At 39.3% G+C, this 24,901-nt stretch overlaps 1 protein-coding gene across 4 annotated transcripts in view; it reads right to left on the minus strand.

Annotated features, from left to right (window-relative positions):
- The window catches only part of GPR155 (G protein-coupled receptor 155), a 41,670-nt gene extending 21,134 nt beyond the window's left edge, over positions 1 to 20,536 (minus strand). The window contains exons 1-7 of one of the 4 annotated variants that reach the window (XM_054699872.1): positions 20,382 to 20,536; positions 19,418 to 19,513; positions 17,730 to 17,844; positions 12,809 to 13,305; positions 5,266 to 5,665; positions 2,875 to 3,040; positions 1,584 to 1,739 (exon numbers count right to left, since the gene is read on the minus strand). In XM_054699872.1, coding sequence (XP_054555847.1) covers positions 1,584 to 1,739; positions 2,875 to 3,040; positions 5,266 to 5,665; positions 12,809 to 13,274 — 1,188 coding nt within the window. In that variant the 5' untranslated portion in view covers positions 13,275 to 13,305; positions 17,730 to 17,844; positions 19,418 to 19,513; positions 20,382 to 20,536. The remainder of the gene's footprint in view (positions 1 to 1,583; positions 1,740 to 2,874; positions 3,041 to 5,265; positions 5,666 to 12,808; positions 13,306 to 17,729; positions 17,845 to 19,417; positions 19,514 to 20,381) is intronic. The other 3 variants (XM_037523570.2, XM_037523569.2, XM_037523568.2) reach the window with 3 other exon arrangements.
- Positions 20,537 to 24,901: the final 4,365 nt, after the last annotated feature.

Genomic DNA, 24,901 nt, shown 5'->3' on the forward strand with positions numbered 1-24,901 from the left:
GACAGGAGAGGTCTGCCACGCCATGTGGGACCCTCGCCAGCGGGCCGGGATGGAACCGGCTCTGCAGAGGCTGCGGACAGCTTCACAGTGCTGCGCTCAACCACTGACCCACGAGGGGAGGCCCCCCAAAAAAGTGTTAAGGTAAATTACTATCCCTAAAGAAAAGTAAAAAGCATAGAGAAATACTATTGTAAATTAATTGTCTAAAGATGTCATGGTCTGTAAGAAACTAATGCCTTGACCAGGAGTGGGACAGAGGTTCATAGTCAACTCTTCAGGAAAAGAGCTTAAATGGGAGATGCAGTTACAATACACTATTCTAAAGTTTTCCCATTTTGATTTCCTCATACTAACTCATGAGTATCTAAATTCCAGTCATTCTTACTTCAATCAATATACATTGCCCACCTTAAGACTGCTTTGTGTTCCTTATATTTAAAAACATTACATTGCTATTCCATTTACACCATGGCCAGCAAACTATCCTGGTTAGTTTTCTGCCTTCCCCCCACCCCCGCAATGTTAATTAAAATGTATAGTCTCTCTCTCCCCAGATTGCCTTCTTATCAGTGGGCACAGATTTTAAGAATATGCAAGTTTAGGGCCTCCCTGGTGGCTCAGGTGGTTGAGCGACGCAATGTGAAGCTGTCCGCAGCCTTGGCAACGCGGGTTCAATCCCGGCCCGCCAGCGAGAATCCCACATGGCAAAGCAGACCTCTCCTGTTTTGCCTGCTCTCCCCTCAGCAGTGTATTTTGTCAGTTACCCTATTTTGTCAGTTACCCTATTTGTCAGCGCTGTCTCTGGTGAATCCGCTCACCCTCCCGCACATCTGGCCTGTACCCTGATTCTTGTATAAATAAATAAATCTTAAATAAAAAAAATTAAAAAAGGAATATGCAAGTTTAATTTCCTAAAATTACTCTAATTATGCATATATTTGTTGCCAATATACATGTTCATCCCCACCTCTGTTCTTTTAACAGTAAAAAGTTTTTTTTTCAGCCAGAATGTTTGAATTCAATGGCGACTTGATCTTTAAGATAATCTAGTTGTCAAGTATTTATGTATTTAGTTTGAAGTAGATACATTCAAAAAGTTTCACTAACATTAAATGGGTAGTTGGCCGTGATCCCGAAGATCCCTTCCAACCCCAGACTTCTATAGCAAGTGGTATTTGTATAGTGATTTGCCAACTGCAGAATGCTTTCCATACATACCGTCTTACGTTATCTTTAAAACAGTTCAGGAAAATAGGTAAAATGTATCTCTATTTTAAGAGATAATGAATCTCTATAAGAGCAAATGAATCTTAGCAAGATTGAGGTAATAGATAATAGAAGTAGTTTATGATACATATCTTGAAGTCAAATCCAACTCTGACAAAATCTCCTATTTTGTCTGCTATACAATCTAACTCTCAACTGGAAAGACAGAACTCAGAAGCCTGTTGTATTTTATGGGGAGGCTTCAGCTTTCTCTGTTGCATAATAAATCAGATTTTTAAATCCCTAACTTTCTGTTATCAAGCTATTCTCAAATTCATTCCGTAGTTTTCATTCATTTTATACTGCAACACACTTACCAAGGAGACCAGGCTGATAATACTTATATCAAAACTAACATTCTGGATGGCATATGCCAATGGCTTAGGGTCCATAGTGGGGAAGGTCAGTAACCAGGCAGAAACGTACATGATTGGAGCAGACACAAATGTGCTTATTACCATCCCTGAGGTTATCTGCAAAAATGATGTCAAAGTGAATCACACTCTCATTTAGACAATTACCTTAAAATTTAAATAGCCAGAACATATTAAGGCATTCAAAAATAAAAACAAGAGCCAGAAAAAGGAGATTTAGAATCCAGAATATTATCAAATACTCCCCTTTCCTTAGAGTCCTTAAAAGAAAACATAGTTAAGTTTCCTTGGAAGCTCTTCTAAGCTAAGCTCAAGTTATATTAGTATATAATAGAGACATTCACTGCTGATGGTTATCTTCCAGGTTGTAGAAAGTAAATAATATCAGTGATCTAATGAAACCAATGTCCAGTTTCCTTCTATGCTATTTCATAAAATAGAAGGCAATGAAAGCAATTCAAAAAGAGAAAAAGTGAATGTCAATATTTTATAGATTAAGTAACGAAACTGACCTTCATCAAGCAATTTTAGCTCCTTCATATTATGTTTTAAAAACATTGAGTCTGATGAGGCAGATAACAAGTATAGTTAGTGCTTAGACACTAGCAACTTGGTGTTAAATGTTATTTTAGTTATTTAAAACAATTGATTATATGGTGCTTTGCATTTGGTGATTGATTAAACACATTTTTCTCCTCAAAATTTCAAGTTACCTTTCTGTAAATAACTTTTAGGCTTAATTATAAATACAGCAATAATATACTTGAAAACAAGAAAGATTAATGAATAAAATCATGGCTAAGTAAAGATCCTAGATTAAATAACTCTATTGTTGAATGATGCCTCCTTACTTATAATGAGGTAGTTTACAGACATCAAATTGTCCAAAAAGAAAGCTGATTCTAAGGGTCAGAAAAAAGACAAAATTTGCAAGCAGATCATATCTGAGGCATCCAGGGAAGAGCCAAGGGAGAGGTCAAAACAGGGGAGGGAAGAGAACAAGGGACTGTGGTGATGGTCACGGGTGCTATGGTGGTGGGAGAACTATGGGGACTACACCTGAGGGGAGAAATCAGATACTGTCCAAAAATTAACAATGATGTAAGAAAATACATAAATAAATTTATGAAAAATAAATAATGTAACTAACAAAAATGCAGATTCCTGTGTTTAAAAAATTAATTTTTCTGCTAACCACACAAACAATCAAACTTAGAAAGCAGTATATACATACAATCTCTACTTCCATGTTGAACTGTGTTGCAAAGATAGCCACTCCTGGTGCTACAGGAAAGACACCATACAAGAATGCATAATTCGATAAACTTGTATGGTTCACTACACTGTCGCCCTTGTCCAAGAGTTCCACCATTTCTCTGCATAGAAGTGGCAGCACCAGGCTGAAGAAACAAGAAATGCATTATTCACTTGATATCAAAGCATGCTGGTCCTTAAGTAGTAGATTGCTTTAGTAAACTTGGCACTAGGTCATTCTTCTCTACCCAGGAGGTATTATCTATTTGCACACACACATATGTTCTGCATGCCAAATGAGGGTTCTTTGTTGTAAGAATCAAGAATTCAACTCGGAACCATTTAATGTGGAACAATACTCTAGAAATACTTCAAACATAAGGGATTAGGAGAAAAAAGAGGACTGTTTTACAAAAAATTATTTTACAAATAATCTTCTTTTTTGGAAATACTTGTTTGTTTTTTTAAAGATTTATTTATTTATACAAGAACTGGGGTACAGTCAGAGGCGTGGGAGGGTGAGAGAATTCACCAGAGACAGAGCAGGGAATAGAACAGACAGACAGACCAAAGACACTGCTGAGGGGAGCAGCGGGTGAGGCAAGAGAAGTCTGCCACACCATGTGGGTTTCTCCCTGGCCAGCCGGGAATCGAACCCACGCTGCAGAGGCTGTGGACAGCTTCACAGTGTGGCGTTAAACCCACTGCACCATGGGGAGGCCTGAAATATTTGGTTTTTTTTTTTCATTTTATGTCCAAAGATCTAGCACTGTTTCTGCTGTAAGATAGATGTCTTGGATGACCAATTCAAGAAAGTTCACTTAGTTCAACTTAAATGAAGCCCATATCCTTCGCATATTGCCAGAAGCATTGGTGGCACATATTGAGGCGTTTATTTCTGGATTAGACTATGTGGATTTGGACAGGTGCAGCAATCCTGTCCAGATGGCACCAGATGGTGGTGACCCATCTTGCTTTCTCTGAGACACAAGGCAAAAGGAAGCAGCCATACAAATAGTTTTCTTGCAAAAAAATTGTGAAAAATTATATCTGCTTTCTTTATTAGATCATTGAAAGTGAAAAGAAAAAAAGATCAACTTTTTTCCAAGAAAATTACTTTTTGAAAAAAAATTGATCTTTATGTATTTTAATTAGGGATTTAAACAGTTCAGGTAATAAGAATGTTGCTCAATTAAATTCTAATACCAGTAGAAAAGTTGGTATCTTACAATTAACTCTTCATCTTTGTAAAGACAAAAAGGTTCGGCAAAGAGAACTGGAATAACTGAGGCAGAACAGAAAATTCATGAAATTCTGACTGGGTGAAGAGTCAATTAAACAAATCCTTCAGGATTCCATAGAAAGAGCTTATTAACAGTAGCTGAGCTAATGGAGCTTTCCTTTAAAAAGAACAAAATTGATAGCTTTGTCATAGTAGCACCCACAGAGACCCACCAGGACAGAGTAAAGAACTACTCTTCTATGTATTTTTCAATGTAAAAAAAGATGAAAATATCTAATAAAGATAAAAGACCCAGGAGAAAAGACTTAAAAAATGGGATATTTAAATTTTACTTATAAGTTGAAGTTGATAATATTATTGTAGAGCCATATTTACTACTGTGGCAATGCTAATCAATACTTTATTTCCAAAGAGCATAATACCACCATAACAATTTTCAGAACTTTCATTTTTATCATTTTGAAAATATAAACACTATTTCATATTGCACTGGTTTCATGAATTTAACTATATATGCCAGAGCTAAATTCAATAATTAAGTATGCCTCAAGTGCTTTGTGCTAATCTAGCAGTAAAATTATGTCACCTGTACCATAAAGTATAATTCCATGATTAATGAACTAAGTAAGCTGAAGAACTGTAAACAATTGAGTTGGTAAGAACTTTTTATTTGACAGGATAGGATCAGATGGTTGATAAGAATCATTCATAATGACTTACCTATATTTAAAAAGCTCAACCACCCTCAGAATTACAGAATATTTCTCCCAAACTCATGAAAAAATGTTTATATATAAAATTATTATTCTCATAACAAGCTACTTTAGGACTTTAATCGATTTAGAAAACTCAGAAATCTTGCAAAATCCCTTTAAAATATGATCAAACCAGAACATTAGGAGATACTAAGTTATATTAAATTCAAGGAAAGCCAATAGTCCTTGTCTCCTGACAGTAAAATGGAAAGAACAATCTACCAACATCACAGTTTCTTTTAAATCACAATTACTCAATTAGGAGGTCTATTATTATCTGACTATTTAAAGAAGAAAATAGTTGCAAACATAACCCAACGAACTGGAAGGCTTCCACAAAGTACAGTCCCCAAGATAAATAAGTGAAACTTACAGTTTTGCTGTGATGAGAAGAATCAGGACAACAAATGTTGACTTCTTTAGTTTCTTTATTTTTCCTACCATTGTAAGACCAAGATAAAATAGGGCTGATCCAGAAAAAGAATTTGCAAGTCCGTCAAGAAAATTTTCCATATATACGGGCACCTTTTGATCAAGAATAAAATTGAAGGCTATGCCAATGAAAACCATAAATACTATTGGGTTCTGCAATACACGTAGAAGTCCAAGTCCCACGATTTTTACTTTGTTTTGAGAAGCATTTTGAGTGTCTTTCCACTTCTGGATTTCACAGAAGATAAACCCTATAGGGTTTAACATCATAAGAGATACTGGTGCCACCAAATAAATATACTGAAGATATTCTGGATATGTAGTTTGATACAAAGCTTCAACTGCAAAACAAGGATTAAAATGGACTTTTAAGTGACCACCATAGAAATACATTAATATATTATGATATAATGTTTTCAGGGCTAAATTACAACATATTTTAAATTAATGTAAATAGTACAGAATGATGCTCATAGCCTACTTTTAGAAAATGCGCACTTTAGAAATAAAGCTGAAATGGAAGAAAAAACTATATTAATAACGTTTAGCATATAAAATGATAACCAAAGTTAAAATATTTTTAGTAAAACCTTCCTAATTTTTACTATCCAGTAGTAACAGCAACAAGCTGGTTGTTAATTCCCTTGAGAGAGGGTCTCATTGGAGTGGAGACGCAAAAGTCAGAGTACAGAGGGTTGGGGAGTGAGCTGGAAACAATGAATGAACAAATAGGCACTGAAATGATGGGGTCCAAGCTATACAAGAAAAGATGTGAAGATGGGGGACAGCTGATGGAAATTACAGGGGTCAGAGACTAGAGGTCCCTATGAAATCCAAGATTTATGTGTAGTTGGAAGTTTAGGAATTTGGAATACATCAGCTGGTAAGCTACTGAATTTAGTATTTCCCAGAAGACTAGATCCAAGATGAGGCCATGGGAGTTGGCGGCTGAAGCGGTATAGATGTAAACATCACTGGAGATGAGGAGGCCCCGGAACCAGGAGGGCAGAGAATTTGATATGTAGTGCACATGGATGCTAAGGTCGAACAAAAAAAGGGCAAAACTTGGGAATATAGAAGATGAAAGTGAGCCGGATGTTGAAGTCTCCAGTGAATGAGGAGGGATGACTAGACTGAGGCCAGCAGATAACAGAAATGAAGATCAGAGGTCTAGCCAAGCAGCATGAACCTCAAGGTGCAGTTTTTACCAAAAAAGCAGAGAATGATGCCCTAGCAGTGGTACTGGATGGCCAAGGCAGATGCCAGTCCTGCCTCCCACTGCTCATGTAGTTTGCAGGTGATGAGAAAATGAGCAGTCTCCATTTGAGAGGAATGAAAGGCTGTGAATGCCTTCAGAAAAGACCAGTGAAGATGCTGAGGAAGGGATGGAAAGGTGGAAATAAGAAAAGGAAGGGATTACACTAGAGTCATGTAGATGCAAATTTATCTAACCTGAATTCAAATACACTTTTAGGAAAACAAAAGCGTCATTCTTTCCATAAAGCATGTTCCCAAATGCAAACTAATTACATCACTTGTTCACTGAAGAACACGGCTCTATTAGACTTAGTGATGTGGTCCAATACACACGAAGTATGTGTGCTGTATTTTATGGGTGACTAAAGGGATTTTTCAAGGGTTTGACTATACACGATAACTTCAGAACCTAATCACTGCTTAAGATGAGTTTCCTTGGTGGGTTGGATCAGACTTCTAGCAATTTTTTGGTGAATGTGAGGATTGGTAGCCTGTTCTTATGTGGAGTGTGGCAACTTAGAGTATTGGAGTAAGCAAACTGGTCTCTACACATTTTTTGGCAATGAGTTCTGAAATTATTTAACCTAATACATGTAAAGGCTTATTCATAAATAATTAGAGGTTGAGAAAGATAAAAAAAGAACAGCCGTAATCACAAGGAGAGAAGCAATCATGTGAAAAAATGTAAAAGATTAGGTTTCTCAATTTACATTAAGATAAAGTGACACAGGTAGGAAAATATATTTGTTTACTTACTCAGGATAGGTTAAGTTCAGTTAATGTCATGCACATGTCTCGTTGAGTTATATAACTAGTTATATAAGATTTAGAATTCACCTTGTTCTCATTAGCTAAAACCTACTTTTTATACAATTCCAATCCTTTTTTCTTTCGGCTAAGCATATACAGAGGTCTATAATATTGCCAAAATGAAGCAGCGGTTGAACAAAACATATCTGATTACATAAAATTTCACAAATTCTTTCCACTGATAGCCAAATTCCATACATTAACCCTGTAACTTTTAGTGGTTTCCTTTCATGTTTTATAAGGTTTCATCTTAAAAGTAAAAAAAAAAAAAAAAAAGGCAGCATTTTTAAATTGATTTGCCCCTTGTATACAAAACTACATCATTCAGGGAGTATAACTTCACATCTCAATGTGTGCACATAAAAAAGCAGCACGTTTTGGTAACTATTTCTCCATAGCTATGCTTCTGCTGATTAGACATTCTATCTCCAAGGGAAAGCCATCCATATCTGCGCACCACTAGTTTTTAAAATAGAGAGTATATTTTTTGAAAAGCACAAGAATTTTCTCAAGTGGCCAAACTAAAATGCTTCAGGTCTTTCCTTTGACAAAGTACAGTGCACAATACCTCTTAAGTTAATGCCTTTCCCCCAGAAATTTACATTCCCAGCATAGTAGCACTTAATCACCATCATATAAAGGACACGAGAATGTTTTAAAAGCTCGATGCATATTTGAGAAATCGTATTTATTACATGTGACAAGTTCTTTCTTTTGCAGAATCTTTCATGTTTTCTACCTGCAATGACTAAGTCAAAAATCTCAAAATTGAAATGAGTTTACGTACCTGAATTTTTTTTGTTTTTTTCTTGACCAGCTCAACTACTTTATTAATTGCTGACAATATTATCTAAATTTTAATTTTTAAAAATTAAGGTTTTCCCACAGCTCTCACTGCTCACAAGAAAAACTGTGAAAGCTTCACTTTGACTCTTACAGGTCAGTCTTCACTACTGGTCTAGTTTATCTACCTCATCTATTTTTTTTTTTAATACTGATTGATTTGTGCATTTTTTTTTAAATTTATACAAGCACTGGGTACAGTCAGAAGCGCGGGAGGGTGAGAGAATTCACCAGAGCCAGAGCGGGGAGCAGAGCAGGCAGACTGAAGTACACTACTGAGGGGAGCAGAGGGCGGCAGGAGAGGTCTGCGTGCCATGTGGGACCCTCCTCAGGTGGCCGGGGAGCAGCCGGGGATTGAACAGGCGCTGCTGAAGCTGCGGGCAGCTTCGCAACCCAGCGCTCAACCGCTGCGCCACCGGGGAGGCCCACCTCATCAATTCTTTAATGTAAAGCCTCCTCAGCCACTTTAATGTCATTTGCATAGGACAAACTACAGATTAATAATTACTAGTTCTACAAGCTTATCATCCCCTGTATTCTTGAACTCTCTCCTTTCTTATCTGAGCCTCACCTACTAGTTAAGGTCTGTCTCTGGTACCACTTCTTCCACCAAGTCTTCAGTCCCCTTCTTTGGGTTGCTCTGGTAACTTGGTAACTTGTTTCATGTTATTGCTACCTCAAGAGTTTACTTTTTTTTTTTTTAAAGATTTATTTATTAATGCATACAAGAACTGGGGTACAGGCCAGAGGTGTGGGGGGGTGAGAGGATTCACCAGAGACAGAGTGGGGAACAGAAAAGGCAGAGTTTACTTCTTGGAGGCACTCTTTTATAAGGCCCAGCACAGGGTTGAGCAAATCTGAAGATACTTGCTGAATGGGATTAACTAACACATCCAAGGCTTCAGTCATAGTAAAAATGTATTTTGTAACAGCAATTTATATTTAATTGTTATTCATTAGGCCATTTCTTTTTTAAATCGAAATTTTTTCATATTCTAGATATTTATAAAGCAAGTTACTAAAGGGGTATTTAAAGTCAGTGGAACAAGTATGTGAAGGCATAAACAAATACTTGTTAAATTACTGTAATAGGGTTCAAATGAAATTTCAGTCCATTTCTGACATTCATTTGCATAATTACTTAATATTACACATTTGTCTGTAAATTGACAGTGCATTTTTTATTATGGGCCTGAAGATGGTTTTACAAATATGAAGGCAGTGACCTAAATCAACAAATTAGATTTATAATCATTATATCAACTATTAAGTTCTAATTAATTAATACTTATAAATAAGGTGGGGGGGAGAATCCCAACGATGAGGAATTATTATATAGCTTTGAAGAACTAAAAGACAAAATTAGCCACCTACTGTGGCTCCTATTTTGATTCCTGCAGGGTTTCAATCCCTAGCAAATAACACGAAGACCCAGACAAGATCATTCTATTATTTAATGGCATATAGTTAAATGCTTCATTTCCTTTGTTTACAGTCCTAGCACTAGAACATAATTATGATTAGTCAGGGTACTTATGCTATCAGCATTGTTTGAAGAATAAATTATAGGACTTAACTATGCCCTATTAGTATCTTTTAATGACAGAGGCAGGGAACCATTCTGATTTGCTAAAATCAACATTTCACCTTGGTAGATTTTCAGTTTCTTCTCACATTCAAATTTCTTAAAGTACCTTGGAAATAACTGTTTTAAATAGCCATGAGTTCTTTTTTAGTCTGTAATAATTCCCAGTATTATTCTGTCACTTGAATATAGATAAATCATTTTATTATAATTTTAAAGACTGTTATAAGTGTCATACTACAGAAGAAAAGGAAACATGACTGTTCTTTTTCTATATACACAAATTGACCTCCCTTCTCCTGAGTCACCTCTAAGTTGGACCAATGTTGGGGGACAAACGCAACCTTCAAAAGGACATGTCTATGAGCTATGATACTTATTTGTGAACAAGAGAGTGGGACTTCCTAAGAAAGGTCATGTAACAAATGGAAAGAAAGGTCTTCTCTAGGGACAGTCTTCTCTGTTCACCCTGAACAAACCAGGGGCAGATGGGCATGGACAGCAATAATAAATAACTTCGTTGAAGCATATGCACAGCTCTCCAGTTCTCTATCACATCTTTCCATTTGCAGATATATTAGAGGGTATTTCTGTCTATACTACTGGCTTCTGGTAAAGTTATTAAATACAACCTAATGTTACAAGAACTCATTGTTTATTTAAAAAGAAAAATTACAACACAAAATCTATAAGCATAATCATCAGGGAAATGTGGCTAGCCTGGCTGCTGGAAATATGATTATTACAGATTCATTGATTTAATGTGGGACATAAGAAAAGCAACAGTGACACATTGCTTATTTACAAATTCTGCCTCAACATGAAAATGGTTAAACTTCTCTAATGGGTCCTGCTATTCATTTTATGGAATATTTTTAGAATAATGTAAAAACAAAACTTTCATTCCCTCTGAAACTAATGTATAAGGGCTGGTTGGGTCTTCTGAAGATTAAATGAGCATGTTACATAACTGTGTGGCATAAAGACTACCCAGGATTTAGAACCTGAAGATCTAGGTTTGGGTCTCAGTCACCTGTTTGCTGTCTGACCTGGAATAAGACAGTTAAATCTCTGAAATCTCTGTAAGCTGTCTCCTTATTTGGAATTAAGGATAATAATCTTCCCTAGCTCAAATGCGATAAGTCTATTAGAAAGTACTCTTTAAATGATAAAATTACAAATGCTAGTTCTATTTAGTTGTGGGTTTACTGATCTATAAGATCATAAAACTATATACTTGAAATTCCTATCTAAGTTGCGATACATTGATATTTATTAAATATTTAACATTTTTATACTAAACCACATCTAAGCTCCTGATACCATAAATGCCTTGCCAGATTTACATTATTAATATTCTTGAAGAGATGGTCAAACACATTAACTCCGTGCCCTTTTATTTCCAAAGTATTAAAACACTTGGTTTACCCCTAATTTTGAAATTCAATTATTTTAAAGGAACACATGTTTAGTTCTGACTATTTACAGCTGTTATCTAGCATGTAGGCTTTCCTCTCTCATAAAACTTTAGTTTTACTCAGTTATTTAATTTTTTGGTATATCTCTATTTCTCATAAGTGAGATGAAAGAGGGTCAATGGGAGAAAAATAAAAAGTATAGTCCACTAGAATCCTTTTGGTGCCAGTGGGGAAATGGGAGAAATTTGAAAGTTAACAGTAGACTTCAATTGTCCATTTCAGTATGTTTCATTCAAGTCTCTGCTCAGAATATCATCAGAAAGGTCTTCACTGACCCCACCACCTCACTTCAATTAGTACTTCTCATTCTGATCTCTCTATACAACTTTATTTTTATGGCCCTTGTCTGATATTTTAATTTTATTATTTATCTTTCCATTAAAATGTAAAATCAGTATGATGAGAACTTTGGTCAGAAGTGTGCTCCCGGAAGCTAGTAGAGTCACTAGTAATATGAATGTGTGAATGATTAGATTCATAATATCCAGGACCTCATGATACATGATTAAAGTACAACATAAACTTTTCTTAGTGGCAGGGCATTTTATTTTTTATTTTTTAAAAAAAACTGCAGGGAAGGAGGGGATTTTGATTTTTATTTTTTTAAAGATTTATTTATGTATTTATTTATGCAAGCACTGGATACAGTCAGAAGCGCGGGAGGGTGAGAGAATTCACCAGAGCCAGAGCGGGGAGCAGAACAGGCAGAGTGACGAAGTACACTGCTGAGGGGAGCAGCAGGCGGCAGGAGAGGCAGGAGAGGTTGCGTGCCATGTGGGACCCTCCTCCGGTGGCCGGGGAGTGGCCGGGGAGCAGCCGGGGATCGAACCGGCGCTGCAGAGGCTGCGGGCAGCCTTGCAACCCAGCGCTCAACCGCTGCGAGTGGCAGGGCATTTTAAAAAACATAGTTTCTTTCTTTTCAAGAGAGCTCAGCATCCCAAATTGGTATGTTACTGTTTTGCCAAGAATATACACACAAAGAAACACAAAGCTAGGCAGCTTAAAAGGTTGGAATGGTAAAGAAAGAAAATTTGGAAAGGTAAAAATGCCCACATCATTTTTGTTCTTAAGAAATTAATTTGCATTAAAAATTTTGAATAACTCGCTCAAAAATAAATTTTTAATGTAAAATTATACATATATATTCTAGGTGACAAGAAAAATAAAGGAAGGGGAAAAGTCACTTATAAATTTCCACTTTTTCTGTATAAAAAGAAACATATTTTTTTACATAATTTAAATCAGAATCTAATCCTTCTGGAAGTCAAACTTCTTTCATATGTGATTACTAAGATAAAAAAGAATACTATAGACAGATGATTCAAAAAATTTACATGGAGGTGACATTTGAAGGATCCTCAAACTCTGAAGTTATGCAATTCAAGATTTCCTAGAGACACAAAATAACTATCACTAACAAATACTAAGTCTTTAATTCTAAAGGCTTACATTTTGTTACTTCTTAAAACACATGAATTTCTTAAAAACTTGAAAAATAAAAAATAACTTACCTATTGGATATCCCAACGCAAAGTCATTACTTTGTGTAGCAAATATAGGGAATAGTCCAGCTTTTCTAAATCGACTGTCAGGACTGGCGACCAATAAGGTCAATACACATACAATGAAAAATACAGAAGCTTTGGCAATTAAAATACTATATAGAAAAGACCAATCTACATTGGAAAAATTAAGCACAACCATGTTTTTAAATAACAAAGCTGGAAGTGCAAATCTGGAGACAAAATTTCCCAATCCTTTGGCTTGTGTTGATGTTATGACATTGGCCCTTCCTGCTATGTAGCCACAAAGGACTATGCCAAAGCATTCTAGTAAGGCTGGAAAAAGCCTTGTTATTGACATAGAAGGTGGGTCACCAGTGGAATTAAATCCATATGTTACTGTTGAAGACAATGTCTTGGTCATATTGGATGCCAAGGTTAAGTTCTCTGCAGGTAAATCAGAAAAAGAATTCATTTTCTTTCACCTTCCAACACCAGTCAGATATCTAAAAAGGAAGGAAGAATGATTCAATGTGACAATAAGACAAACAATAAGAATTCTTGTTGAAAAGTTACATTGGTAAACCTAGACTTACTAAATGGCCAGGTAAACATATATACTTCTTCAGTTACCATCAGAGTGAAATACAATATAAAAAAAGGGGGGGTACAGGTAATTGCCTCTCAAAGGTTGATGATCTCAAAATGTTTCTGTTACTGTCCTGTATTCAGAATGTGACACAGAATAATATTCAGAATGAGACACAATTATTACAGCAGCAGTTATGCGCTATGATGCCCAATGATCCACACTTCAGTCCCCTTAGTGGTTAAGAACATGGAGCCCACAGGCAGTCTCTCTTGAATGGCAACCTGTCTCTAAATCCTCATGAAATTTCAGAAATTCTTAGAGTTACATCAAGGAGTCACACTGGACAGAAGGGTCCTTGTCAGTTGTGGTCATACCTGAGTACAGGACAGGAAGAGAGTGCAGCATGGTATCATTTATCATCTTTGAACCAGTAACATAACTTTTCTGTGCTTCACTTTCCTCATCTACGAAATGGCAATAATAGTATCCACATAGGAACTAGAGATTATTCAAGTAAAGTCCATTATAATCACATCTGGCCAAAGTGATTATTTTTTTTTATTTTTATTTTTTATTTTTACATCATTGTTCATTTTTAAACAATATTTGCTTCCCCCACCCTCTCAAGTGTATTCCCCATAGTTTCCTTCACCAGTGCAGCCGTGCACCATCACCTCAGTCCCCTGTGCTCCTCTCTCCCCCCTCTAATCCCTCTCCCTTCTCCTCCCCTGCAGTATGTGTTTGATTTATAATTGTCTGTTTTTGCTTTGTTGTGTTTTGTACTGTTACTATTTTTTTACACTGATGTCTTATTTGGTTTTCCTATATTCCTGCTATAAGTGAAACCATCCAATATTTTTCTTTTTCCTTCTGGCTTATCTGACTGAGCATAATTCCTTCTAGCCTGATCACAAAGATATACAAAAAACTCCCACGGCTCAACAAAAACAAAATAAGCAATCCAGTCAAGAAATGGGCAGAAGAACTTAAAAGACATTTCTCCAAAAAGGAGACACAAATGGCCAACAGGCATATGAAAATATGTTCAACATCTCTGATAATCAGGGAAATGCAAATTAAATTTTTTTAAAGATTTATTTATTTTTATACAAGAGCTGGGGTACAGGCCAGAGGCGCAGGAGGGTGAGAGGATACACCAGAGACAGAGCAGGGAGCAGAACAGGCAGATGACTGAAATACACTGCTGAGGGGAGCAACGGGCGCGACAGGAGAGGTCTGCTTCATCATGTGGGAATCTCCTTGGCCGGCCGGGAATCGAACCCATGCTGCAGAGACTGTGGACAGCTTCACAGCACTGCGCTCAACCCACTAGGCCACAGGGGAGGCCCCAGAAATGCAAATTAAAACCACATTGAGATACAACCTTACACCAATAAGAATGGCACATATCAAAAAAACAAGCAACAACAAATGCTGGTGGGAGTGCAAACTGGTCCAACCACTATGGAAAGCTGTCTGGAGGTTCCTCAGTCTACTAAAAATGGAGCTACCATATGACCCGGCAATTCCACTATTAGGGATCTACCCAAAGGACACAAAAACACTGATTTAAAAGAACACTTATATACCTATGTTTATTGCAGCACTATGTACAATAGGTAAAACCTGGAAACAACCCAAATGCCCAAAAATAGATGACTGGATCAAGAAGATGTGGCATATATACACAATGGAATATTATTCAGCAATCAAAAAAGATAAATTCATGCCATTCACAGCAACAAAGTGATTGCTTAACAAAAGTTAAATATAACTTTTGGTAGAAAATAAGAATGAAAATAAAAATGATGGTATCCCACCTTATAACAGTCTCACATATTAGCCTTATTGAATGCCCCTTAGTCCCTTCATGCTACAGGGACTCTTACATGCAGTTCACTATAAAAATGTGCTTTTGAGGGCCTCCCCAGTGGAGCAGCTGGTAGAGCGCCACACTGTGAAGCTGTCCACAGCCTCTGCAGCACTGGTTCAACTCCCGGCCAGCCAGAGAGAGTCCCACATGGTGCAGCAGACCTCTCCTGTGTCTCCAGCTGCTCCCCTCAGCAGTGCCTTCAGTCCGTCTGCCTGTTCTACTTCCCACTCTCTCTCTGGTGAATCCTCTCACCCTCCTGTGCCTCTGACCTGTACCCCAGCTCTTGTATAATTTTTTTTTTAAATGTGCTGGGCCTCCCCTGTGGCGCAACGTGTTGAGTGCCACATTGCAAAGCTGTCCGCAGCCTCTGCAGTGCTGGTTCAATTCCCGGCCAGCCTGGGAGAATCCCACATGGCGCAGCAGACCTCTCCTGTAGCGCCTGCTGCTCCCCTCAGCAGTATATTTCGGTCGTCTGCCTGTTCTGCTCCCTGCTCTGTCTCTGGTGAATCTTCTCACCCTCCCCCGCATCTGGCCTGTACCCCGGTTCTTGTATAAAAATAAATAAATCTTTTAAAAAAAGTGCTTTTGTCTCCTCATCATATGCTACTCTCTACATAATAACACTTATTCACCTTCTACATTATATAGTTCAGGAGTCATTTTATTGTGTGAGGTTTCTCTGACCCCACTTTTAGTGCCACAGAAGTAGGGACTACGCATGATTTTGCTCATTGTTGTGTCCCTAATATGTGTATGTGTGTATACATGTGTGTGTGTATCTTTTTAACATATGACTAAATAACCTGCTCTGAAATAAGCCCTTTACCCTTTAGTGGAGCCATGTTCTCTTTTAGGAACTATCTAGTTCATGAACAGAAATCTCTTTTTTTTGAATGATAAAGTATTCTAGTTTCTTATTAAAGTTTCTTACTAAAGCAACAGCCCAAGATGACAAAATGGGTACTAACATGTTCTAAAGCTACTTATAAAATATGTTGTGAAATGTTTTATAGATGGTCAGAAAAACATTACACTGCTTATCAGACTCCTTTTTTATTGCCAGGGACACAATGTTCTGCAACTAATCATCTTTTGTTGTTGCTGTATACAAGCTAATCAATTTATTATAAGCAAGCAGTCATCCAAATAGTGGGGCTTCCATACAACTCAACAAAAAGAAAACTAATAACCCAATCAGTAAATGGGGAGAAGAACTAAATAGGCACTTCTCCAAAGAAGATATGCAAATGGCCAACAATCATATGAAAAAAATTTTCGCCATTACTTATCATTAGGGAAATGCCAAAGAAAGCTACAATGAGATATCAACTCACACCTGTGAGAATGGCTCATATCAAAAAAAAAAGAAAACCCAGAAACCTCTTACACTGTTGGTGGGGAAGTAGACTGACCCAACCTTTGTGGGAAAAAGTATAGATGTTCCCCAAAACACTAATAATGGATCTATAATATCACCCAGCAATTCCATTCCTAGGCTTCTACCCAAAGAACACAAAAACACTAATTCAAAAGGAACCCTGCACTCCGATGTTTAGTGCAGTAGTATTAACAAGTGCCAAGATATGGAAACAACCTAAATGCCTCACAACAGATGAATGGATCAAGAAGATGTGGTATATATACACAATGGAATATTATTCAGCGATCATAAAAGATAAACTAATGCCATTTGTGGCAACATGGATGGAAGTAGAAGGGATTATCTAAGCGAAGTAAGCCGGAAGGAGAAAAACAGTGGATAGTTTCATTTATATGTGTACTACAGAGAAACCACAAAGGATCAGATAAAAACAAACTTTAAGGGGCCTCCCTGGTGGCACAGGGGTTAAGCACCATATTATGAAGCAATTCCCAGCCTCTGCAGCACAAGTTCGATGCCCCGCCTGCCAGGGAGCAACCCACATGGCACAGCAGACCTCTCCTGTCTCGCCCGCCGCTCCCCTCATCGGTGTGTTTCAGTCAGTCTGCCTGTCCTGTTCCCAACTCTGTCTCTGGTGAATCCTCTCACCCCATCCCACCCCTGCATCTCTGGCCTGAACCCCCAGCTATTGTATGCATAAATAAATAAATCTTTAAAAAAAAAAAACAACTTTAAAATTGACTCTTGAAAGCTGACCACAGATCTGAGGCATCCAGAAGGGAAAGGGGAGGAAGATGGAGAGGGGAGAAAACAAAGAGGGAGGAGAGCACAAAGGACTGTGGTGGAGGACTATGATTGCTTTGGTGGTGGGAAAACTACGGTGACCACGCACCTGAGGGGAGAAATTCTATACTGTGAAAAATCAAACAAGGATGTAAAATAATATGCCATTAATTAAAAATAAAAATAAAAACAAAAAGCAAATGGTAGAGCTTCTACTGGTCTTTCAATTCCTTCGGCTTCTAATGACAGACTTTACTGTGATGGCAGCAGTGGGGTTGTAGGTCCAGGTACCACCAGCTACCGTTTTCATGCAGGAACCACAGTGCCAGATCTCCAATGGCTCCACCTTGATTTTGCCACAGAAGGAGCAAGTGTACTTGGCATGTTGGCTGATTTCAATATTCTTTGCCATTTTCCTGAGGGAAGCACCATAACAGGTCTTGTATTTATTGACAATTCCAACCGTCTCAGTGTGGTTAGCCACAAACTCAGTCTGAGCTCAGAAAGCCTATTCTGCTTTTATTAGTGATTTGAAATTAATTAACTAATTGCTAAGTTCTAAGTGATTATTCTGGGTTAACCATCTAAAATGATTTTATGTAAGGTAAAAATTGAAAAAGCTCATGCTTCTTACTATTTACAATAATGAAGTTAAATTCTCAAACACCCACATCACATTAAAAAACACTCAGATGGCATAGCAGAGACTGGCAACAACTGATATGTGGGGGTGTGGATGAGATAATTTTCTCTGTGCTACCCCTAGTATAAACTGAACCATTTTAAAACCTTATATTTAATCTGGATTAAATATTTTTCTACCAGGATTAGGTAGGAGTGGTCAAAATACACAAAACCTACAATATTCGCATACTTGAAGTTTATCAAATAAGCATCAAATTATATCCTGGGAAAGCTACATTGGTATAGGTACCCATAGTTGAAATAAGGAGCCAATGAACAATAAACAAAGGGTAAAATGTTTTGAGCTCTAAGGGGGGCAGGGATAAATATTAAAGTAATAAACTACTCTAATTCCCTGTTATTTTTTTAAAATTCCCTATATTTGCCAGGTACAACTTATACTATTAATAACTCCTTATTTGCATTACACTTGCAACTCAATGAATTCCAATAATTTTTTTAACCAGCAGTGGTTGTTCAGGTAAAAGAGTCAAACAGATCTTAACCCAGTTTGGGGCCTTACTGCTTATCAACTCTTTCACAAGAGTTAGCCTCCCTGAATCTTAGCTTCCTCAAATGTAAAATGAGAGTAAACTCCCACTTACGATGGGGATAGTGTGAGAATTAGAGATTTCATACACAGCATATTGCTATAGCTTATCACAGAGTAGGTCTTCAAGAAATGGTACCAGTTACCAGTTGCAATTTTGAGTTGTAATTCTGATTATAATAACAATGTAACATTAAAAACAATTCATTGTCCTATGCTAGTTCTTCAAACATAGGTGGTATTGAAGATTCACCAACTAAAACAGAGGGTCAAAAGTTTTTGCTTTATACTAAATAGTTAAGAGGAATTCCATTTAATTAGTTTGATCTCAAATAGCTGTCAGCAGGGAAAGGAAGACTCTTCATTTTGGTTGAGGTGATGGCTAAGTAGTTGTAAAAATGCCCAGGTTTAAACTTTCAATTAGTTGAAAAATCAAGAGAAAACTTTGAAAAGTAACGTGCCCCTTCCCATGAAGTTTCTTTTAATGTTCCTCAAAATGTTGAAAAAAGCAGTATCTGCTAATTGAGAGGAAATCAAAATAATCAAAAAGGACATAATAAAGTTTCATCTCATCTTAACCTTTTTCCCTCCCAGTGGGAGGAAAATATGCTTTCTAAAGCATTCTTTTATAATGAACAGGAACCAAGCAAGGGAAGTTTTAAAAAAAAATAGTATCCAGTCTTTTCATCTAGTTAAAAACAAGTTTTGTTACAGAACAAACAAGTTGACCTGAGACTGTAAAAGGGACCGCTCACCAGGTCCTGGAGTCGGGAAATGTTACACACAAGCCACTTCTGGTCACTGCATAGGTGATTCAGATAACATCATGGACCCACTGAAACTGTAAACAACTATTAAGTGAAAATGGGAAGAAGGTTCTGATTAACTTCAAAGATAAAGCTTTAAACTCAGGGTGTCTGTTTCACAAACACCCAATAGCCTTATCCCAAAGGGAAAGCACAGTACAACGAGGTACAATTAAAGCACTCTTCCACATCATCCACCACCCACCCACTCCCACCTACTAGCAGGGGACCAAATGTCCTCCCTGAAGACCCAAATGTAAAATGAGAGTAAGCTGGGGAGTGCTGAGCACTGCGTCCTTCCTCCGCTGGCAGCGACAGACTTTGTCCCTTCAAGATAAGGGTATGGAGAGTCTCTAAACAAATATGCCGCCCAGAGAGCTGCTGCCACCCAATGCCTGGGCTAGCAGCAGTGGAAATGGAAAAACAGCCGGGGGTGTTGCTGGGATTTAAAAAAAAAAAAAGTTGGTCGTTCAGCTTCCACAGGGCATAAGAATCACAATCCCATGGAAACTGAGATGCTCCAAAAAAGAGTAAGGGTGAAAATTTGATCACCACTCCGTGTATCTTGGGAGCAGCTCCCAGGATGCGCAGATACTGAGGCCAACCCGGGATAAATGGAAGAACCTGAGAAGTCAGGGTGTACGCACGTGCAATGAGGGACTCCTTAAATTGGGGGGTGGTAATTCTATCACCAGAGGGGAGAAGTCGCCCCTTCCCCCAGCTCAAGCCTTCCCCTGTGGTCCCAAAAGCCGGCGGCGCCTGGCAGAGGAGGACAGGTGCAGGCAGCGGGCTGCGGGCTTGGGCGCCACCGGCTGGCGCTGCCCACCTGTCCAGACCCGAGGGGACGAGGCACTGGGGACCATCAAGGCCGAGCCAAGATCCCGCAGGTCGGCGCCCCTGAGGTGCATCTCACCTGCTACGTCTGCAGCCCCGGGGCCGCGAGGAGAAGGGAATCGGTGCGTGCGGTGGGTCAAGCAGGGAGGAATTCACAGTCATCTCCCACCCCAGCCCTCCTAGCCGGCTCAGTCACGATCGGAGAAAGTGAGGTGCGGGTAAGTCAAGGCCTGGTCAGCTCCTCCCCTGCTCGCCGCGGAGCCCCGCCCCCGCCCCGCCTTCAGGCCCGCCCAGGTCGGGAACCACCCGGCCACCAGGCCCCGGCCCCGCCCACCGGCCCCGCCCCCGCCTCTGGCCTCCAAGCTGCACAGTCCGGGTACCGCCCCCGGTCGGGAGCCTCCGGGCAGGGTCTCGTCTTCATGCCCGCCCACCACCTCGAGCCGGGAAGCCGCACGGCCCCCAGCCCCGCCCTCGGGCTCCGCCCCCGACCCCCGAGGGGCAGACGCACTCGGTGCCCGACCCCGCCCCGCAGAGTGCGGGCCGCCCATCATGTAGCTGGGGGCGGTGGGACTTCCGGCACTCTGCGCCCGCAAAATGGCCGCCGCCGCCGGGGCCTTCCAGCCTCGTTCTCCTTTCTAAGCTCGAGTATAGAGGCTTTCGTCTTTCTGTCTACCCGGGCCTTCTGTCACTCCTTTCTTAGCCTGGTTATTTTTATAGCAGAGTTTAAAAGCAACGACTTAGAGTCAAACCTAGTTCAGAATCCTGCCTTTCCTCAGGCAGTGTGACCTTGACCTTTCTAATCACATTAAAATGTCTGAAACGTCAGCCCCGTGCTTGGAAGTTGTACGCAGAGCCTTAGTGTACCGAGAAGAAACTGGTTGTATTGGTAGAAAACTTCCAAAGCTGCTTGAAATGAGGGATTACAAATGTAGAGCTTCCTTTTGAAATCTGAAGAAACCCTGTGTTTGAATTGGTCTTTAGGAATCAAAAATTATTTCAAATTTAAATATATTTAGAACTAGGCTCTATATGTCTTATCGCCAAACGCATCTGTACTTTGTAAAACCTGTTTTGCTTTTTATCTTTTCTGATGTTAACTGGAATAAAAGTCTCATAGTTTAAAAAAAAAAAAAGAGTAAGCAGTCAGACAGATTTTACTCTGTGAGAACTGTTCCAAAAATCACAGCTAGAATTTAGTTTATATTGGTTGGAGCAATAGGTCATTGACATTAAGAATTAATTATTTTTGAAGGGAGCTTCTGGTTCTGAGTTTTTTGACCTAATGCTATCTATGTGCAGAGGAAAGCAATGCTGGGGTTTAATCTCTTATTGTCTAAGAAGTGCGCTGTGGAGATATAAAGGATGGGTACCCATTGTTAAATCTTTATCCAGTTCCTTAGTCGTTAGTGGAGGTTGAAAAGACTGGCTTTACCGGAAGGCAGCATATTTTGCATAACTTTCATAGACTGCAAGTCTATGAATATGGCAAGGAGGGGCTCTCAGAAAGTTCTACAGCAACATCAGTGTCCTCTTGGCAGTTTTGGTGCTGTCAGGGAGGAGGAAAGGGTGATTCTTCCTTTTCCCTTTCTGTCATAGGCTGGCAAATTGTCAAATTATCATCACACAGATTGACGAGAAAAAAAGTTAAAAACTTAATATGTATACCTCCTGTATATATGGGAGATACCAGTAAAAACCAAAATGGCTTGTCACCTTTTTAAATAACTTAAGACAAAGGATGGTGGGGGTGGAGGTGGGAGAAGATCAGTTTTGAGACATTTTTAGGAAAGGTACATTAAACAAGGCCATGACTATTATGCAGATTTAAGTTGCTGCCTCCCTTACTGAATTAGAGATATTTGGTTTTTCTGGTATAGAGAGACACCCTTATAAATGGAGATTTTCCTTTATACATATGCATGTCTTTTACTAAAGGGCAACCTCCAACCTGTTTTAGAGCCCCTCCTATGGCATAATCCTAATCCCAAAGAGACATATTATAGGCAAATTTTGCTCCCTTACAGTACAAAGATGCAAAAACATATGACTGAACTTGAAAAATCATGGCAAGTTAAGAGTAGTTTAAAGTATCTGAAAACCAAGCACTAGAAAAATGAGCAGGAACTGAAACTATAGAAAGGTCACACATTTTGCTCCTATTCCACTCACCTTTGGTTTCTATCTTTCTCACTTTTAACTGCCTTCCTTGTATTAAAAATTTAGAAAATGACGGTTTCCAAAAGAGGTTCTTGTGCTAAGCCCACCAAGATGTAATATCTAACCTAACTGCAGTTTCAGCCTTCCCCAGGAATATAGTCCTAATGGACCAGTAGGGAATTTTCTGGTCAGCACCAATGAGGCAATCTTTTACATTCTCTAGTGGAAAATGAGAAAATCTGCCACAAAACACTTACCCATTCTGTTACAAGGCAGCCCCAAAATAAAACTGGCTTGATGGCTTTGGTTTGGAGTGGGGGTGGAGTCCACAAAGCCTGTATGGAATTAGCTCAGGACATCCTTTCCCCCTGACAATATAGGTAGATTACCTGGGTCTGAAATAATTCCCTCTCCTCTTACCTAGTCTGTCGATGATAGTAAAGTCTGGTCAACCAGGTTACAGCTGCAGAGTGACAGTTCTTGTTTATAGCTTGAGTATTACAGCAGAGGTATCACAACTCAAGTGTTAAAGTTTGAGTATTACAGCAATAATTAGGGACTTCTGAACTGTAGTCCCCGGGATATAAACTCAAGTAGCACTTGAGCTGAATTCAGCCCAAATTGCTCTAAGTGGAGCATGCTTCTGTAGGCAAAAGAGATAGAGCTAGTTTCGCTTTCAGGGTAAGTTTTTCAGTCAGTGCAGTTGCAATTGGTGGAAAGTTTGTGAAGCAATGCTAGACTGAATTTCAATCCTGGGCATGGATTGCCACTGTGGTTTCATTTCTTCTTGACTGTGGACCCATCTGCATGTGCCCCAACATGCCAGGGCCCCCCTGGATGTGCCTGGGATCTAACCCTCAACTACCTCTTGGCTCTGTTTTGTTGTTACTGAGACTTGGAATAACTCCATGTTCATTTTTCTTTTTTACTTTATTTACAATGTTTTCTTTCTGCCCATAAAACCTTTTATTTTGTACAGTTTTTTTGAGCATCTTCCTTCTATCTAGATTCATGAATCATTTAATAAAGCGAATTAGATGTTTAAAGTTAACTGGTTGTGTGGTCCAGTTTTGGCGGTGCTGGATTTGGGGGTTTTTTGGTCCTTGACTATGGTGGGAGAAGAATTCATCGCCACATCTTTTTTTTTTCTTCCAAGATTCACCCATTTATGCATACAAGACCTGGGGTACAGGCCAGAGAAGCAAGGGTGGGGGTGGGGTGAGAGGATTCACCAGAGACAGAGTAGGGAACTGAACAGGCAGACTGACCAAAATACACTGCAGAGGTGAGCAGTGGGCGAGGCAGGAGAGGTCTGTTGCGCCATGTGGGTTCCTCCCTGGCTGGCCAGGGATCGAACTCGTGCTGCAGAGGCTGTGGATTGCTTCATAGTGTGGTGCTTAACCCCTTTCGCCACCAAGGAGGCCCCATAGCCACATCTTTAGCAGAAACAAAAGCAAAGTTTATTTAGAGACAGAATGAAATTACTCCAAGAAAGAGATCTGGGCAGAAATTCCTGGGGAGAATAACCGCGAGGGGAGAGAGAGGAGCTCTTCTCTTAAATGGGGCATAGGAGTTAGTTGCTCACTCTGTCCCTTCCTGGGGTATACTGCACAGGTGCCACCAGTGTTTTGGTTTATTTGTCCAAGTCACTCACCCTTCTCCTGTGTTCCTGGGCTGCAGGTTTTATCAGAAGGCCCCAGGTTTGGGTGGTGTCAGCCAGCCCTACCCTTCCATTGGGAGGGAAAGAACTCAGAGGCATTGTTTCACTGCCCAGAGAGAGACCTGACAATTCCCAAGAAATCCCCCCTCTAGGTAGCTTCTTGCTGTCCTCTGGCTTTATCTACCTGCCTGTGGGTTGAGGTGGGGGCTGCCTTTTTCCCCACTCAGTGTTTCTTGCCTCTCCCTGGGCTTTATCAGCTCTGACAAGTGTTTCCTGGGGTCCTGGGTAAGCTGGCAGCTTAATTTTCTCTAGGCATGGCCTTCCCTGCTCTAAATGTCTAACACTTGGATTTTTGTTATTTAACAGTAGTTTCTCTTGAACCTGGGCACTTTAAAAAACAAAACAAAATGGATATATTATATCTAGGCTAAAAAGGATTTCTATTTAGAAAATATGAAGATTCATTCAAATATATACTAATAGACCACTGACTTTTAGGGGAATACTGGAAAATGGGTTTGAAAAGGTAATTGTAGGGCCTCCCTGGTGGCACAAGAGATTAAGACACAGCACTATGAAGCAATCCGCAGCCACTGCAGCACGAGTTCGATTCCTGGCCAGGGAGGTGACCCACATGGCACAGCAGATCTCTCCTGACTCACCCACTGCTCCCCTCAGCAGTGTATTTCAGTAGATCTGCCTGTTCTGTTCCCCACTCTGTCTCTGGTGAATCCTCTCATCCCCCACACCTCTGGCCTACACCCCAGTTCTTTTATGCATAA

Source organism: Talpa occidentalis, unplaced genomic scaffold (genome assembly GCF_014898055.3).
Source record: "Talpa occidentalis isolate TD23 unplaced genomic scaffold, MPIMG_talOcc4v2.1 talOcc4.3, whole genome shotgun sequence".
NCBI classification, from domain to species: Eukaryota; Metazoa; Chordata; class Mammalia; order Eulipotyphla; family Talpidae; genus Talpa; species Talpa occidentalis.